This window comes from Schistocerca cancellata, chromosome 12, assembly GCF_023864275.1.
Source record: "Schistocerca cancellata isolate TAMUIC-IGC-003103 chromosome 12, iqSchCanc2.1, whole genome shotgun sequence".
Lineage (NCBI taxonomy): Eukaryota > Metazoa > Arthropoda > Insecta > Orthoptera > Acrididae > Schistocerca > Schistocerca cancellata.
In genome coordinates this window covers 32,625,720-32,645,231 of record NC_064637.1, presented here as the reverse complement: position 1 = coordinate 32,645,231, position 19,512 = coordinate 32,625,720, and the positions used below count along the sequence as shown (strand labels likewise).

The following is a 19,512-nucleotide window of genomic DNA, read 5'->3' as shown; positions in this document are numbered from 1 at the left end:
TTTCCTCTCTGCTGAGCTACATACCAGCCATAAGCAGTAGTTTAACCGCATCAATAATTTATATCATTTATATGATTAACACACTTTGAGATATTAAGAGTTCTAAAATTTGTGATTTCCAAAACTAAATAAAATTCAATTTCAATACTGGGTTAAAAATACTGAAATCTCTGAGATTTTATGAAATTGCAGAATGAGAGGTACTGGCATAATTGAAGCTGTGAGGTCAGGTTGTGAGTTGTGCTTGGATAGCTCAGATGGTAGAGCACTTGCCCTCCAAAGTAAAAGGTCCCAAGTTCGAGTCTTGGTCCGGCACACAGTTTTAACCTGCCAGGAAGTTTTATGAAATTCCTTAAATTCCCTGATGTTTTCAGATCAACTGTAATTCTCTGAGAATTCCAGGTTTTCCAGAAGAATGTTTTTTGAACAGGAATGCAGTCTTCTACAACTGAAACCACCGCGGAGCAATCTGTTACTCAGAAAGATGTGTGGTGCTGAAGTGTGAGTTTAATGGTCATATCTTGACAATTATGAGTCTCCCTCATATAGCACTTAGCCTTCCATAATGGTGATGACTGTAGTCCCAAACTTTTGATGAATGCTGGAAGACACCAAAAATCAGATCACGTAAATTGTCACGATAAGTGACAATGAGCTTCATTTGGTAAACTAATAGTCTGAGAGGAATAATCACACAGACTCTGTCTTTCCTTCTCATCCCGTGCAACAAGTCTCTCCTGACCCGAGGTTCTGGGTGACTTTCCCGAAATCTACCCCTTTTTCTAAAGAACGTCACAACTAAATTGGCACATTCAAACACAAATTCACTTCCTGTAATGTCACAGTGTAAAGTGACTCCTACTGCACAAACGAGTGAATGAAATTGACAATGCCACTTCTCTAATTGTGTAAGTGAGTAATTTGCTTGCCCCATGTCGGCACTGACCTGCAGCTGGACTCCGGCATCAGGCAACAGGGCAGCGGTGCCATCGGCGGCCATCACCATGCCGCCCAGACCCGGAACGATGAACTGCTGGAAGGCCGGCTGGAAGTTCTGCACCACACTGACGGGCTGCAGCAGGTTGATAGGTGACGGCTGCGGCTGCGGTGGTGGCGGAGGTGGGGGCTGCGCCGCCTGTGGGCCGGTAGACGGCTGCTGCCCGGGAGCTGCGCTCGCAGGCGCGTGCGAGTGTGAGGGCGGAGCACCGCCCACCACGATCTGCGCAGGTGCGCCACCCTTCCCCGGCACAATCGTCAGCATCGCTCCGGGCTGGTATCCCTGGAAATATATATGCCGCTTTTGCACAGAGTGCACGACCTGTAACTACGGCATGTCTAGGCTCGCTACTTTTCTGTATTAGTACACTGTGTGGGGGACAACACAAAACAGTAGTGAGGTAAAGTGCCTGGGCATTTATAAGTTAGGGGAAATGTCCACGATCAATGTCTGGGCAAATACACAATATTCATAAATGCCCAGGCATTCACGCATTTTAGGGATTGACTGATAAGTGGAACTTATTCAAAAATTTTAAACTGATATTTTGTATAAGAAAAGGTGTTTTACAGCACTGCTTCTGCACTGTTTGGGTAACCAAGTTGAAAAAGCTGCTTGAGAGTTAGGGACTGTAAACGTAAATATATATTTCTAATGATGTTAAATCCTGGGGCAGTGCATAACAATAATAAAAAAAAGAAAACAACACTCAAGTTTAAAAGTAATTCTTGATATAAAACATAGTTTATATTAGGTAGGTAGCCTGTAGGTAGTATTTTAACTTATACTATACTACTGCAAAAATATTAGAGCAAAAAAAGTTTATCCATAAATGATTTTAATTAGGCCTGAGTCATGTGCCAATTCTAACTGTCCTAGAATCAATTCTCTAAGAATAGACTAGTATCAGAATTACACAATTCCAGCATCTTTGGCACTGGTTCTTTGTTTTGTCACTACATCTGACAATAAAGCTCTTTTTTCACTGATAACAGTTAAAAATTTAAGAATTCATTCATTACCAAGAAATGCATACCAGCTGCTTAATACATTCAGTTATACTTTTATTATCAATAACCATTCTTCAGTAATGTTCCGAGTGTTTACATGGATTATATAGTGTGTTACATTACAAAGTGATGAGCTATGGGCAATGTTTTTCTTTTCTTTGCCTTTACAAATGTCTGCTTGTGTCTGTGTACGTGCGGATGGATGTGTGTGTGTGTGTGTGTGTGTGTGAGCGCGCGCGCGCGCGCGCGCGCGCGAGTGTATACCTGTCGTTTTTTCCCCCTAAGGTAAGTCTTTCCGCTCCCGGGATTGGAATGACTCCTTACCCTCTCCCTTAAAACCCACATCCTTTCGTCTTTCCCTCTCCTTCCATCTTTCCTGACGAAGCAACCGTTGGTTGCGAAAGCTTGAATTTTGTATATCTAAAAAGAAAGATGATGAGACTTACCAAACAAAAGTGCTGGCAGGTCTAAAAACAAAGATGATTTGACTTACCAAACGAAAGCGCTGGCACGTCGATAGACACACAAACAAACACAAACATACACACAAAATTCTAGCTTTCGCAACCAACGGTTGCCTCGTCAGGAAACCATTGGTTGCGAAAGCTAGAATTTTGTGTGTATGTTTGTGTTTGTTTGTGTGTCTATCGACGTGCCAGCACTAGAGAGAGAGAGAGAGAGGGAAACATTCCACGTGGGAAAAATATATCTAAAAAGAAAGATGATGAGACTTACCAAACAAACTTTCGCAGGTCGATAGACACACAAACATGTTTGTGTTTGTTTGTGTGTCTATCAGCCTGCCAGCGCTTTTGTTTGGTAAGTCTCATCATCTTTCTTTTTAGATATACAAAATTCAAGCTTTCGCAACCAACGGTTGCTTCGTCAGGAAAGATGGAAGGAGAGGGAAAGACGAAAGGATGTGGGTTTTAAGGGAGAGGGTAAGGAGTCATTCCAATCCCGGGAGCGGTATGACTTACCTTAGGGGGAAAAAAGGACAGGTATACACTCGCGTGCACGCACACACACACACACACACACACACACACACACACACACACACATCCATCCGCACATACACAGACACAATCAGACATTTCATCTATATGAGTGTGTGTGTGTGTGTGTGTGTGTGAGGGAGAGAGAGAGAGAGAGAGAGAGAGAGAGAGAGGACTAAAACTGGTAAAAATAAAAAGGACATTGTAAATGAAAAACAGCTATCAGTAACATGCACCCTTCCTTGACATAGCATGGGGAGGGGGGTGACAACACCATGTTTCTCTCTTGTTTCCTTTTGTTATTAGTAAAAAAGGCTATGAATGACAAATGTATATTAACATGTAAACATTTACTTACTTGTAATATCAAGGGTATCATCCCATCCCGTATTTTAATTGGTAAATTAGGCATTCTAGCAGTAAAAACTTTAAAAAGTACGTTTTTTTATAAGTGATCAGATTTTGAGCATTTAAAACTGCTTTGGGCCAATTCCCAGGCAAGTGCCCATTTATAAATGTCCTGCCCACTAGGCATTTGCCTAGCCCACATCACTAGGTAAGTATTAACCACAACGGTTTAACCATTAGATAGTTGTTCGGAAATAAATTGATGACATAAAGCTGTGCAGTGAGCCGAGGGTGAATTATTTTTCTACAACTAGGTTTTAAACTAAGGCTCAAAACCAAAAATTCTTTATCATTATACATCAACTGTGAATTTGCTTTGTGGTGCAACCAAATAAACAAATTTCTTTTTATTCGAATGATTCAATTACTTTATATATTTACCTTAAAAAGGTTCCTTACCTGTTACACACACCTACTTCAAGCTTAATATCTTCTCATGAATATACCATAGAAGTTTGTTAATTTAGTATAAAGTTCTTAGTGCATGCAGTACCTCAGGAACACTATACTAAAGTTCACACTCAAGATTTCCATGGCCATAACCACCATTCCACCACTACGAGACAGAATGGGACTGCTATTCTTGCAATATGAACCTCTTCACCCAGGAAGAGGCCCTCACAGCTGCCAGCAGACATAGTATGAATGACCATACAAGATAACCTGTTCACAAGAAACACTTAATGTGAGAGTCTCACCGGCAAGTGGATGAGCCGAGATGGATTAATACTGCATGGCCACAGTCAAACTTTTTCTTGAACAAATCTTGAGCCTATCACTTCAGATTAAAGGGTACTTGTTGAGAGGACAGTTCTGCAGGACCGGCTCAGGGACTCACCAAAATGCAAGATACATGCACCAGTTTCCCAAGAAGTACTGACACTCATTGGATACTGCTTCTTCCTGCATACATCTCACAAGAATAGCATACACATTTGCACTCGCACGGATGCTTACTTATGATTATTATTCGCACACCATTTGCAACCTGGACAGGATCCGGGGGACTGGGGCAAGCAGGGTCAAGAGGTAGATAAGAAACCATTTATTTTTTTTTTTTTTTTTTTTTTTTTTTTAATTAAGAAACTACTGGCCCTGAGAAACAGGACGTGTCAAAGAGCCGCTCAGAGCTGAAACATACCCAGTTGCTACGAAGAACTTGCATATTTTGCAGTTTAACTCTCAGTTTCTTAATCTCCATTCTCCGTCGCCCTCCTTTGTCATAACTTCTAGAGATACAATTTCATATTGTGTCGAACCTGAGCATTTAATATTTTATAGTACATCATTGCCCACTCCATCTCTCTGACCAAGGCTCGTACTGGATCTCAAGCATATACCTTTTAACCTCATAGCTGTGAGTATGATAGAATGACTGAAATTCAGGATCCCCGTTTCACTAGCACAGAACTACCTCCTCCTACACACAAGTCAAAAGTAGCCGGTTACTCACTGCTATGACACTCTTTTAACAGTGAGCACATTACACCTCAGAGCTGGTAGTGAAGTGGGTGGACTGCCGACACCATAGGTGTTGCATCTCCACCATTCTGTCACCAAAGTCCACTCCTGCATAACACTCAACACAGAACAGCGTCTCTTTTTCTAGCATATGCGCAAATCTCATTCCCTTTCCAATTAAATATTCCCAAAGAATCTGTGAACACGCACGGATCTCTGTTTCATCTCACTCCACATATTTCAAATCTTTTTAATACATTTATCAGCCTCCAGTCTTATAAATATTATCACATCCAGTTTTGACTGTTTCAAAAATCATCATCAGATGATTTGATTTAAAGAGAGGAGGAGGGTGGAGATAACAAGACACTGTAAAACTAAATTACAGAATTAAACTAACTTTTACACACAACAACACATGCCTGAATACCTTACATAATTACTCGCGAAATTACAGCTGTACAAGCCAGGAACTATCATATCTGCTTCTTAGTGAATTTTGTTTTATGGGAATTAGGCCACTGTCTAAAGCATATTTCTATTAATAATATTTTGTCTCGTAATACTGGAGATGTCGTTGCACCACTTTGGTTTACTGAGATTGTTTCAAGTTTGAAACTGCTGTCCGAGTCTGAAGCCTGTGATGATGTCTCCAGAATTAAAGATGAAACATAAGATAAAGAAATATCTCTTGCACCACAGCCTAATGTAAATATAATTATTTAAAAAAGAACATTTTGTGTAAATTCCACGTATTCTCTGACTTTAGCTTTGAAAATGGCCAGTTACTAGCCAAAATATGGATCTGCTATAATGGAAACAACAACTGATTGCTGCTCTTTACCATTTTGAAACAATGAAACCGCCCAATTTTGTGAACAGTCCAAATACCTGCAGCTGTTGCTGCTGCTGCTGTTGCTGCTGCTGCTGCTGCTGCTGCGCAACGTGCAGCATCGACGCGACAGTCTGCGGAGGCACCTTGCGCCTCTTGCCGCCAGCCTTGCGTTGCGGGAGCGTAGCCTGCGCGCTGACGGTGTGGTGACCGTGGTGCACAGAAGCGACCGACGTGGCGACTCGGTGGTGCTGGTGCTGGTGGTGCTGTTGCTGCTGGTGGTGGTGGCCATGCTGCGGCAGGTGCTGCTGGGGCGCGGGCGCGGGGGCGGGCGCGGCAGCGGCCGCCGCCTGGTGGGGCTGGAACAGGTCGGCAGCCGAGGTGGGCTGCTGCAGGACGCCGCCCGCGGCCGCCACGAGGTGCGGGATCTGCACTGCCGTCGTGCCGTCCACCGCCACCACGCCCGGCTGCAGCAGCAGTGGCGCCGGCAGTGCGTTCACCAGCACCGTCGCCGGAACTCCGACCGCAGTAGGGATCACCTGTAGCAATGTAAGTGGAGCTTCAGTTTTATACGAGCACTATACGGAAAGTCCCGTAAGTGATAAAGTGAACACTGGAGATCCAAATTAAATTTGTTAAAAAAAAAATCTCAAAATCAGTGCTTTGTATTTCTTCTCCACATAATCACTGTTCATATATCTTGAGTAGCTGACAGACTGCCTCCACATAAAATTCTGCTCTCTGAGATTTCAGCCTGACGGCATCTCGAGTTTCTGTCAGAGTCAAAGTATTTGAAGTCAAACCACGTTTTTGCACAGAAACCGAACCTGGGCTGTACTGCACACAATCAAAAAATTCTGTTAAAATAAGGCAATAGTTCCCCTGTTTGCAAGGCAGGGTGTGACTGAGGGCTTTCGTGTCAAAAAACAATAGTAATCGAGAAGCTGTGTCATTTGTTTTGTACGATCTTTTTCATTTTCTTAGCCTCACAGCTGGTTTCATTATTTATTCTCCTTCTGTATCTAAAATCTGCAAGAGAGATTCTTTTTGCACCCCCAAAACACAATAACTGTAACATTTCTGGCTGACAGAAGTGGCTTTGCTTCTCCTGAGGCTGTATGACCTGACACCAGTGCGTAAGCATAGGCAACCCACTGTTTGGGACCAGTCTCTATTTTGTTCAGCACGTCTTCAGTAATCATAACCAAAACTACTCATAAGTGTTCTTTTTCCTACTGCTGTAACTTTCTCTTTGTAAACGACTAGTTGTGAGCGAAAATGGCACCACAGAGTGCGAGTTACAGTCAATAACTATTCGAATCTTCGACAGGAAAAAATGTAGCAGAAGTTAGAGCGAACTGCGTGGCGGATGAAGATCTAACGTGACAGCTGGCAAATGTACAGAGGCGTGTGTTGAGATTAGCAGTGACGAGGCTACTATTTGGGCTAAAGATTCTGTGAATTTCACTGGGCCGCAGACATAACTAATTTCTGTCAAATACTTTGCAAAGTGAGGCCCACTATTCAATAACTGACGATCTGGAATCCAGGACTGTTGGAATCTGCTCGATCGGGCCCTGCCTCTCATTTCAAAGTCGAAGTTACTTGACAGTACAGACCAGGATAGTTTCAAAATGCTGGTTCTGGAAGTGAGACATGTGTACCAGTCTCCCAAGAAGTAGTGCTGAGTGAATAGCAATGTGCCAAGGAGGCATTCTTGCAGGAATCACTGGCAACCACTAGCAGGTTCTGTTGAAGAAACACACTAAGCTACAACACGCCTTCACAAGAATAACTGCTGTACGCACTTCCCCTTTTCGCAGTTTACTCCTCCCCCTTTCAATGTCTAACCCCCATCCCCGTGCTTATTGATCCCTTTTTCTTTCATTTTCAGTGAATACATTGTTGTGCTGTGCCTTCAGCTTGTGCATTAAGTCCGAGTACCCACTCAGAGGCAGTGAGAGATGGCACTGGCGGCAACCTGACATTGTACTTGCCAGTTACATTCTTGGACTTAAAGCTGTATTGCTGGGCCATCTGCACGGCCATTGCTATGTGCTCTGCCACTCCAGGCAGGAACTGATAAATGACACCCCGTCTTTTTACTACCATCGGTCTCCCTATCACCCCTCCCCCTCCCACTCCACCACCAGCAGCATCCAATGGCACAACAATGCAAATCTTCTTTCATAACGTCGCACAAGAAGCTGAGTAGCACAGTCGCCATAGTGTAGTGGTTATGATACTAGACTGTTGCATCGAGGGTCGTGAGTTCAAAACTCCCCTGAACTGTAAAATTTTAATTTCCGTATTCGGTTCGAGTACATTCTAGAAGTATCACAAATGGCAAGAATCCTTGTACTGGAATGTTCTGTAGCTGTATGTATACCGTATGTGTTCTGGCCGGAGGCAGTTCGCTCCGCGCTCCTGCATGTGCAAGTGCTGAATAAACGATAGTTAAGTGAAGTTAGTGTTTGTCACTCATCTAATTACACCGTCTTCTACGTGACATTATACTGGCGGAGATGCTGGGTATTGGAACTTATGATAGGGCACATTACTGGCGACACAGTGGCTCCCTTCAGGCCACGACAGAGCCACCGTTTGTGTAGCGAGAAACCCAAGTTCGAGCCGTATTCCACAGATCGCAATCTACCGGAGACAGAAGAAGAAGAGGACGTTACGATGGCAGCAACTGTGTGCCTCCACACGAGACATCTTTCCGGGTTCTCTGGTGACGATGGCCAAGAGCTAAACAAGTGGCTGAAGGTATATGAGCGTATAGCCAAATTTAACAAATGGGATGACATCGTGTGTTTGGCTAACATACAGGGTGATTCAAAAAGAATACCACAACTTTAGGAATTTAAAACTCTGCAACGACAAAAGGCAGAGCTAAGCACTATCTGTCGGAGAATTAAGGGAGCTATAAAGTTTCATTTAGTTGTACATTTGTTCGCTTGAGGCGCTGTTGACTAGGCGTCAGCGTCAGTTGATGCTAAGATGGCGACCACTCAACAGAAAGCTTTTTGTGTTATTGAGTACGGCAGAAGTGAATCGACGAGAATCCGCGGGAAACAACTCAGTATGAATGTGACTCGCCTAAGGTGAACGTTTTCTGTGCCATTTCAGCCAATAAAGTTTTTGGTCCCTTTTTCTTCGAAGGTGCTACTGTAACTGGACTACAGTATCTGGAGATGTTAGAGAATTGGCTGTTCCCTCAGCTCGAACAAGAAGCACAACAATTCATATTTCAGCAGGATGGAGTGCCACCACATTGGCACTTACCTGTCCGTAACTACCTGAACGTCAACTACCCGAGGCGATGGATCGGCCGCCAGGCAGCCCGTGACAGAGCACTTCATCACTGGCCTCCAAGAAGCCCTGATCTTACCCCCTGCGATTTTTTCTTATGGGGGTAAGTTAAGGAAATGGTGTTTCGGCCACCTCTCCCAGCCACCATTGATGATTTGAAACGAGAAATAACAGCAGCTATCCAAACTGTTACGCCTGATATGCTACAGAGAGTGTGGAACGAGTTGGAGTATCGGGTTGATATTGCTCGAGTGTCTGGAGGGGGCCATATTGAACATCTCTGAACTTGTTTTTGAGTGAAAAAAACTTTTTTAAATACTCTTTGTAATGATGTATAACAGAAGGTTATATTATGTTTCTTTCATTAAATACACATTTTTAAAGTTGTGGTATTCTTTTTGAATCACCCTGTATCTTTCTACTTGGAGGGCACTGCCAAGCAATGGTATGAGAACAACGAGGAGAAGTTAACAAGCTGGGAAGTATTACAGGTGGAAATGCACAAGTATTTCGGCGAAACACAACGACAGAAGTGCAAGGCTGAAGATAAATTAAAGTGTAGGGCACAGCATCCAGGAGAAATGACAGCATCCTGCATATACATACATTCAAGACGTCTTGGAGCTGTGTGAAATAGTGGATCCTAGAATGAAGGAGGAAGATAAGGTTGCACGTCTCATGAAGTGTGTTGCTGAAACATGTATCAAGCCCTATTTCCGAAGGAGAATTACAAGCAAGAAGTTTAAACAGCTTCCAAACGTCGTATCGATGTCTGTGATGGAAGAAGGAACTGATTCACAAGTGTTGTTTTTCAGATAGTGAGAGAAGAAGTTCAGAAGAAACTTGGATTGCATGGCGAGCAAAAAACTGAGTTGTTTCAAGAGGTCATAAGGGAGTGCCTCAGCGATACAGATAGCCGTACCGTAGGTACAACCACAACGGAGGGGTATCTGTTGAGAGGCCAGACAAACGTGTGGCTCCTGAAGAGGGGCAGCAGCCTTTTCAGTAGTTGCAAGGGCAACAGTCTGGATGATTGACTGATCTGGCCTTGTAACAATAACCAAAACGGCCTTGCTGTGCTGGTACTGCGAACGGCTGAAAGCAAGGGGAAACTACGGCCGTAATTTTTCCCGAGGGCATGCAGCTTTACTGTATGATTAAATGATGATGGCGTCCTCTTGGGTAAAATATTCCGGAGGTAAAATAGTCCCCCATTCGGATCTCCGGGCGGGGACTGCTCAAGAGGACGTCATTATCAGGAGAAAGAAAACTGGCGTTCTACGGATCGGAGCGTGGAATGTCAGATCCCTTAATCGAGCAGGTAGGTTAGAAAATTTAAAAAGGGAAATGGATAGGTTAAAGTTAGATATAGTGGGAATTAGTGAAGTTCGGTGGCAGGAGGAACAAGACTTCTGGTCAGGTGACTACAGGGTTATAAACACAAAGTCAAATAGGGGTAATGCAGGAGTAGGTTTAATAATGAATAGGAAAATAGGAATGCGGGTAAGCTACTACAAACAGCATAGTGAACGCATTATTGTGGGCCAAGATAGATACGAAGCCCACACCTACTACAGTAGTACAAGTTTATATGCCCACTAGCTCTGCAGATGACGAAGAAATTGAAGAAATGTATGATGAAATAAAAGAAATTATTCAGATAGTGGAGGGAGACGAAAATTTAATAGTCATGGGTGACTGGAATTCGAGTGTAGGAAAAGGGAGAGAAGGAAACGTAGTAGGTGAATATGGATTGGGGCTAAGAAATGAAAGAGGAAGCCGCCTGGTAGAATTTTGCACAGAGCACAACTTAAACATAGCTAACACTTGGTTTAAGAATCATGATAGAAGGTTGTATACATGGAAGAACCCTGGAGATACTAAAAGGTATCAGATAGATTATATAATGGTAAGACAGAGATTTAGGAACCAGGTTTTAAATTGTAAGACATTTCCAGGGGCAGATGTGGACTCTGACCACAATCTATTGGTTGTGACCTGTAGATTAAAACTGAAGAAACTGCAAAAAGGTGGGAATTTAAGGAGATGGGACCTGGATAAACTGAAAGAACCAGGGGTTGTACAGAGTTTCAGGGAGAGCATAAGGGAACAATTGACAGGAATGGGGGAAAGAAATACAGTAGAAGAAGAATGGGTAGCTTTGAGGGATGAAGTAGTGAAGGCAGCAGAGGATCAAGTAGGTAAAAAGACGAGGGCTAGTAGAAATCCTTGGGTAACAGAAGAAATATTGAATTCAATTGATGAAAGGAGAAAATATAAAAATGCAGTAAATGAAGCAGGCAAAATACAAACGTCTCAAAAATGAGATCGACAGGAAGTGCAAAATGCCTAAACAGGGATGGCTAGAGGACAAATGTAAGGATGTAGAGGCTTATCTCACTAGGGGTAAGATAGATACTGCCTACAGGAAAATTAAAGAGACCTTTGGAGATAAGAGAACCACTTGTATGAACATCAAGAGCTCAGATGGAAACCCAGTTCTAAGCAAAGAAGGGAAAGCAGAAAGGTGGAAGGAGTATATAGAGGGTCTATACAAGGGCGATGCACTTGAGGACAATATTATGGAAATGGAAGAGGATGTAGATGAAGATGAAATGGCAGATATGATACTGAGTGAAGAGTTTGACAGAGCACTGAAAGACCTGAGTCGCAACAAAGCCCCCGGAGTAGACAACATTCCATTGGAACTACTGACGGCATTGGGAGAGCCAGTCCTGACAAAACTCTACCATCTGGTGAGCAAGATGTATGAAACAGGCAAAATACCCTCAGACTTCAAGAAGAATATAATAATTCCAATCCCAAAGAAAGCAGGTGTTGACAGATGTGAAAATTACCGAACAATCAGTTTAATAAGCCACAGCTGCAAAGTACTAACACGAATTCTTTACAGACGAATGGAAAAACAAGTAGAAGCCAACCTCGGGGAAGATCAGTTTGGATTCCGTAGAAATACTGGAACACGTGAGGCAATACTGACCTTACGACTTATCTTAGAAGAAAGATTAAGGAAAGGGAAACCTACGTTTCTAGCATTTGTAGACTTAGAGAAAGCTTTTGACAATGTTGACTGGAATACTCTCTTTCATATTCTAAAGGTGGCAGGGGTAAAATACAAGGAGCGAAAGGCTATTTACAATTTGTACAGAAAGCAGATGGCAGTTATAAGAGTCGAGGGACATGAAAGGGAAGCAGTGGTTGGGAAGGGAGTAAGACAGGGTTGTAGCCTCTCCCCGATGTTATTCAATCTGTATATTGAGCAAGCAGTAAAGGAAACAAAAGAAAAATTTGCAGTAGGTATTAAAATCCATGGAGAAGAAATAAAAACTTTGAGGTTCGCCGATGACATTGTAATTCTGTCAGAGACAGCAAAGGACTTGGAAGAGCAGTTGAGCGGAATGGATGGTGTCTTGAAGGGAGGATATACAATGAACATCAACAAAAGCAAAACGAGGATAATGGAATGTAGTCGAATTAAGTCGGGTGATGCTGAGGGAATTAGATTAGGAAATGAGACACTTAAAGTAGTAAAGGAGTTTTGCTATTTGGGGAGCAAAATAACTGATGATGGTCGAAGTAGAGAGGATATAAAATGTAGACTGGCAATGGCAAGGAAAGCGTTTCTGAAGAAGAGAAATTTGTTAACATCGAGTATAGATTTAAGTATCAGGAAGTCATTTCTGAAAGTATTTGTATGGAGTGTAGCCATGTATGGAAGTGAAACATGGACGGTAAATAGTTTGGACAAGAAGAGAATAGAAGCTTTTGAAATGTGGTGCTACAGAAGAATGCTGAAGATTAGATGGGTAGATCACATAACTAATGAGGAAGTATTGAATAGGATTGGGGAGAAGAGAAGTTTGTGGCACAACTTGACCAGAAGAAGGGATCGGTTGGTAGGACATGTTCTGAGGCATCAAGGGATCACCAATTTAGTATTGGAGGGCAGCGTGGAGGGTAAAAATCGTAGAGGGAGGCCAAGAGATGAATACACTAAGCAGATTCAAAAGGATGTAGGTTGCAGTAGGTACTGGGAGATGAAGAAGCTTGCACAGGATAGAGTAGCATGGAGAGCTGCATCAAACCAGTCTCAGGACTGAAGACCACAACAACAACAACAACAACAATAAGGGAGGAAGTGGAACAGATATTGAACCCAATCTCTCACCCTTCATTTCCCTTTAAAACAGTAAAAAAGTCGAGACAGGCGAAGTTACATTCCTACAATGCCACATGAGGAACCTGTTTGGGTACCAAGCAAGACTGATGTCTGGAGGACTCAGGATAACCAACCAGGACATGTGGTGCACTACTGTCGAGAAAGGCAGTGGATATATGACGACGCCCGCGCGAGAAGACAGCAGACCGATCTTAGCCGATGCCAACTCCGGGACGACGAAGATGAACAAGAAGATGTGGGTGCAGGACAGGACACTCCCCAACACGTCGATCAAGGTCTCCATCGCTGTTTAGAAGCTCCAGCCGATCACCTAGCCGCCGCAACCTGGAAAACTAAAGGGTGCGACCTTCCTTGGGGGTGAGGCCACTGAAGAGAAAAATCTTCCGCCGTCGATCACTACAAAAATGATAGGAAACTGCATCGAAATCCTCACGGATGGCTGACCAGCCCAAGCTCTTGTGGACTCTGGAGCATCACATTCTGTCATTTCGGAGAAGTACTGTCACCAGTTACAGGAAACAGTCTTTGTCGACAACAAAACATCTCTGCTGAAGGTGGCTAATGAGAAATATGTAAAACCTGAAGGAAGATGTGTCATTTGTGAGGGTCATTCGTGAGGGCCATACACAGCCCTTAGAATTCGTCATCTTACAAGAGTGTAGTCATTACGTCATTCTTCGACGGGACTTTCTGAAAGCTTCTCAGGCAATTATAGATAGTGCTCACTCGAAGATTATGCTAGACGAGATGAGATCTGTGGACAGGAAGAGGGGCGTCCGAGTGTGCGCAGACTATGTGTGCTGGATGAAGTGATCATTCCTGCTGTCAGTGCTTGAAAGGTAACTGTACTGTGTCATGCCATCCATCAACCCGTGGATCCTGTATTGGAATGTAAAAAAAGCATACCACTGCAGAATAACTTAGTTATCCCAGCCTCTGTTGTCTCGTTTAAGAATGGATTCGGTGAATTGAGGACAGTTAACTGTTGCCGAGAACTGCAGATCCTTCCAAGACGCATGTGCGTAGCAAAGGCTGGGCCATTAACTGCAGAACAGCTGAGCATCATAGAAACCTTCCATACCGAGTCTGTGGGCGAAATTTATCAAAGACTTTTGTATGAAAGCCAGGCCACTCCAAGGGTTGTTAAAAGCCGATGCTAAATTTATCTGAGGTGGTGCTCAACAAGATTCTTTCGATGTGCTGTGAAAAGCTTTGACAACTGACCCTGTACGTGGTCTGTACGATGAGGGAGCACCTACAGAACTACACACGGATGCCAGTGAGTATGGGATTGGTGCTGTTCTGGTGCAGATTTTGGATGAAAAAGGACACTTACAAAAGCCGAGAGAAACTACTCAACTACATAAAGAGAATGTCTTGCTGTGATCTGGGCCATTTGCAAATTGCGACAGTATCTCTATGGACGGCCACTCACAGCTGTTACAGATCATCATTCACTTTGTTGGTTGACAGGTCTTAAGGATCCAACAGGATGACTTGCCAGGTGGGCACTATGTCTTCAAGAGCATGACATTACCGTAGTGTACAAAAGTGGAAGAAAACACCAAGATGGCGACTGCCTCTCAAGAAACCCTGTGCAAGACCATCAAGCCTTTCATGAAGATAGTGACTGTCTTGCTGCACTCCAGGATCTCTCTGCTGAGCAGAAGGACGCCAAGATATCTCAAATTATGCTTGCCTTAAATCAGTCAGAGGATGTGAAAGGACAATTTAAGGTAGTTAATGGATTACTTTGCAAGAAAAACTTTAATCTGTTTGGAAAGAGGTGGCTACCAGTGATTCCTAAACACATGCGCTTAGATGTTCTACAGAAATTCCATGACACACCTGAGGCCAGACATTTAGGATTTCTTAAGAACACAATAGGATCTGCAAGATATTTTTCTGGCCAGGTTTATTTAGGAGCGTCCATCACTACGTGTTACACTGTCGAGAGGAGAAAGGCAGTTCCTCAGAAACCACCTGGCCAACTCATACCAATCCCACCTGCTGAAACGTCTTTCCAGCGTGTTGGGATTGACCTCCTCAGATGATTTCCAACATCTGCTAATGGTAATAGATGGATTATTGTTTGCACTTATTATCTGACATGCTGTGCCATTATAAAAGCCATGAAAACAGCCGAAGCATTCGAGATAGCCAAATTCATCGTAGAAGACATTGTATTAAAGCATGGTGCCCCAAGGTCATTAATTACGGATCGAGGGAAAGTTTTTCAATCAAATCTTGTGACAGAGATAAACTGTCGGTGCAACATTACTCATCACATGACGACTGCCTACTACCCGCAAAGTAATGGGCTTACTGAATGCCTTAATAAGACCTTAGCCAACATGCTATCAATGTTCGTCAATGTTGAGCAGAGCAATTGGGATGAGGTGCAACCTTTCGTGACATTTGCCTACAACACTGCCACACAAGACACCACAGGATTTATGCCATTTTTCCTGGTGCATGGGCGAGAGGCGACTACGACGATGGACACTGTGTTTCCATTACATCCTGATGACACGGACAATGACTACATCGGCCACGTGTTAACCAGAGCCGAGGAAGCTCGGCAGTTAGCTCGATTCCGCACGCTGCAGGCTCAAGAAAACGATTACTGAAAGTATGATGCGAGCCACCGCCCAGTTGTTTACCAGTCTGGTGACCTCGTCTGGATCTTCGCTCCTGTTCAGAAGGTTGGTCTCTCTCAGAATCTCCTCAGGCACTACTTTGGACCTTATACAGTTATAAGACAGTTGTCTGATGTTATTTATGAAGTTGAAGATTTCGACCCCGACACAAGATGACGAAAGATCAGAGATACGGTCCACATCCTTCGAATTAAGCCCTATAAGACTCTTGCAACCCAGGGTAAATAGGAAGCTATAGCGACATGCAACAAGCGGAAAGGTGATGAAGATCGAAGCGGCAAGGGAAAATCTATGAAGATCACCAGCAGGGCGACCATCAGTCATTGGGAGCCAGAGTATGCAGGACCAATGACTAGTTCCCGGACTAGGAGGACATAACACTGAGACGTTGTTCTCTTAAGGAGGGAGCAAAGGCGCAGCAGAAGCTGAGTAGCACAGTCGTCATAGCGTAGTTTTTATGGTACTAGACTATGGCATAGAGGGTCTTGAGTTCAAAACTCACTTGAACTGTAAAATTTTGATTTCTGTATTCGGTTCGAGTACATTCTAGAAGTATCCACAAATGGCAAGAATCATTGTACTGGAATGTTCTGTAGCTGTATATATACCGTATGTCTTCTGGTCGGAGGCAGTTCGCTCCGAGCTCTTGTATGTGCAAGTGCTGAATAAACCTTCGTTAAGTGAAGTTAGTGTTAGACATTCATCTACTTACACCTTCTTCTACGTGGCAATATTTTTAACAAACATTAAGGTAAGATGACCAGATGTCCTCACTTTCTGGGTACAGTCACCAGTTTTCATGCTTTGCCCTCATTTCCTTTAAAACTGATTGAGGATATCAAATGTCCTCAATTTTTTATTTTTTTGTCCCCAGTTTTTTGAAATTTCCCACAATAATTGAAACAGGAAGAATGTGCTGGACTGAATATACTTGTGCAACCAAACTTGGCATCAGTTACTTATTATTTTATTCAGTTGCAAGAAGATGGACCAATAATGGTGTGGAACTATTTTCTGGAGGGAATGAATTTGTCCTCAAATTCAGAAATTATGCTATACAGATGGGGGGATATGCTGAAACCTCAACCTAGGTCAACTCAATAATTGTGGTCTTTTTTAGTTTCTGTTTTATTGAAATATTTTTAGATTAAGAAATAAATCTCATCTCCTTATTTTTGAGGTAGGAAGAGACAATGTGTTTATTTTCGTCAAAGTAGGTAACGGCTTATTAAGAAAGTGTTTTGTGTGCTTTTGAAAAGAATTCAATACTTTAATTTTTCCTCTTTCAGGGTGTATACGGGGACAAGGAAAAAAAATTCCCGGATTATTCCCGGATTTCTCCCGGATATCCCGTTTAAAAAATACGCTTTTTCCCGGGCGAAAATACACTTTTTCTGTGCTAAGTGACAGATTTTCCGTAATTTTCCCTCGGAACTGTAAAACTTATCAATTATTTGAATGGTTAACGTTTTATACAATCGCGTAGAACTTCCCGAAAAAAAAAAGAGAAAAAAGAAAAAAGACGGGCAGAGAAGTTTTGGAGAGACTTTTAATAAAAAATAAAAATAAAAAAAATAAAAGGAGAGAAGCGTTGGAAAGACCTTTGATTTGCAGCAACATATACGTTGCATATTTTCGTATTACGAAAGTATAAATTCGAATTGCACCAAACACAGCACGTTAGTTGGCGGAGCGTTGAAACCGAGGTTGCGATGTCATTTTGTAAGCGAGTCATATCTCAAGCCACGAGATCTCGTCAGCCGATGACAGCAGATATTCAGAGCATAGGACACGTGTTATAGTCAGCCAATAGCAAGATCACTGGTTACATGGCGCGAACACACAAGAGGAAAAGTTAACGGTTTACATTAATGTACACAGTACCGTATATCTACAATAAAAGCTAAGCTTTCACATATAATATTAGTCTCTAAGATTAACACGCTACAACAGAAGCTTAGCTTTCACATGTAATATTGATCTTTTTTGCGTGTGTTATACTTTAAGATACATCACACAAATGTGGCAGTAAATTTAATATTATGACATAAATGTCTCGGCTCGAAATTCTTGTAAGTGGCTGGTCCTCAAACTGTTCAGTTTCAAACGCTCTGTGATTTAGATATCCATCCCACTTTCTCACACGTAACATAATTCATCTTGCGTAAAAAGAAATTTACTTTGAAAGTAACGCTTTTCCAACCACCATTCGCAATACTATCCGAAGACTGTTAGAAATAGGTTCGATTTACCAGTTTCCAGAGAGCGCCAGAAAACAGGCATTATTGTGCATGTGCAACTGCAGTGGTGTAGAAAGCCCGTATGTTCGTGTGTATAAAGCACTAAAAGAGCTTACATTACACCATAAAAGAAACAAGGCATCAGAGGGTACTCCAAAGAGCATCGACATTTCGTAAACCATACTAAAATGCACAATTCGGCTTGAAGCGCGAATTGGCTTTTTCCAGATTCACAATGAAGTATGTCCCATCTGATATTAAGCTTTTCAGTGTGGTTTTTGGGATGTAAATTTTCTTGGAGTACCAGTACTCTACAATCTCATTTTTGGTTCTTTATTATGGCATAATGCCATGTATGGCAGAAGATGATAACGTGCACTTGAAATTCAGCGAAAAGTTGGAACTAGCCAATACTGTAGAATGAAACACTTTGTTTCAAAAAAAAATGATTGCCTCAGCGGAAAGATTAATAAAGCCAAATTTCTTTAGCAAACTTGCAAAAATAACTTCACTATTCTGCAAGGCGATTAATGCTTGACTGCTACTAACTTGGAAATAAAATCAGAAAACTGAAATTAATAATATATTTTTGCCCTCCATAATTATGTGAATGTATTTTAATTCACTTGATAGCTCCCCGGCCACAGAAATCCGTTTTGTTTTCATTTGACTTGGGAGCTGTACACGAAGAGAAGCAGCGAAATGACTTAACGTAAACACGCGTCACGTGGAGGTTAACCCCCTCCCCACTACAACTCGAACAACTCTGTGCAAGCGTGAATCTGGCAGCTATGGCACACAAGAAAAATTTTTCTCTTTTGCATCTGGCTGCTTGCTACTGCTACCGACACAGCTAACAGCCAAACTTCAAGTAGCGGGAGAAAGTACTGCTTACACGCGAGCCAAATGCGCATGCGCAACAGACCGCTGGCAATTGGTCAAACGAACTTAATGTGAACAGTTGTGACGTCATGCTCATAGCAAGCAGTTTATTGTTACGAAGAATTACAGTCTGCGCCCTACGGCCTTTGACATACTTTTGCTATTTGCAAACGCTTGTGCGTGCACGGTTTTTTGTTGTTGTAAATTGCACATTTCTTTTGACACTAAGTTTTATTTTTTTCCCCTCTCGTTTATATTTTATTGCTGCAGTATCATTCTCCAGTAGCAGGATACAATAACATTCTTTGCTAGAGAATCAATTCTGCAGCCAAAATTAAAAAAATTTAACTGAAAGCTAAAACAATGAAAAATTCCCGGGTTTTTCCCGGTTTTCTCCCGGATGAAAACATTCCCGGGTTTTTCCCGGATTTCCCGGGTCGTATACACCCTGCTCTTTTCATTTCCTCATTTTTTTTTTTTTTTTTTTTTTTGCTGTTTTATCTGAAAT

At 42.5% G+C, this 19,512-nt stretch overlaps 1 protein-coding gene across 1 annotated transcript in view; it reads right to left on the bottom strand.

Moving 5' to 3' along the window:
• The window catches only part of LOC126109419 (uncharacterized), an 84,339-nt gene that overhangs the window by 61,603 nt on the left and 3,224 nt on the right, over positions 1-19,512 (bottom strand). The window contains exons 3-5 of the mRNA XM_049914454.1: positions 6,057-6,245; positions 5,766-6,014; positions 947-1,279 (exon numbers count right to left, since the gene is read on the bottom strand). Coding sequence (XP_049770411.1) covers positions 947-1,279; positions 5,766-6,014; positions 6,057-6,245 — 771 coding nt within the window. The remainder of the gene's footprint in view (positions 1-946; positions 1,280-5,765; positions 6,015-6,056; positions 6,246-19,512) is intronic.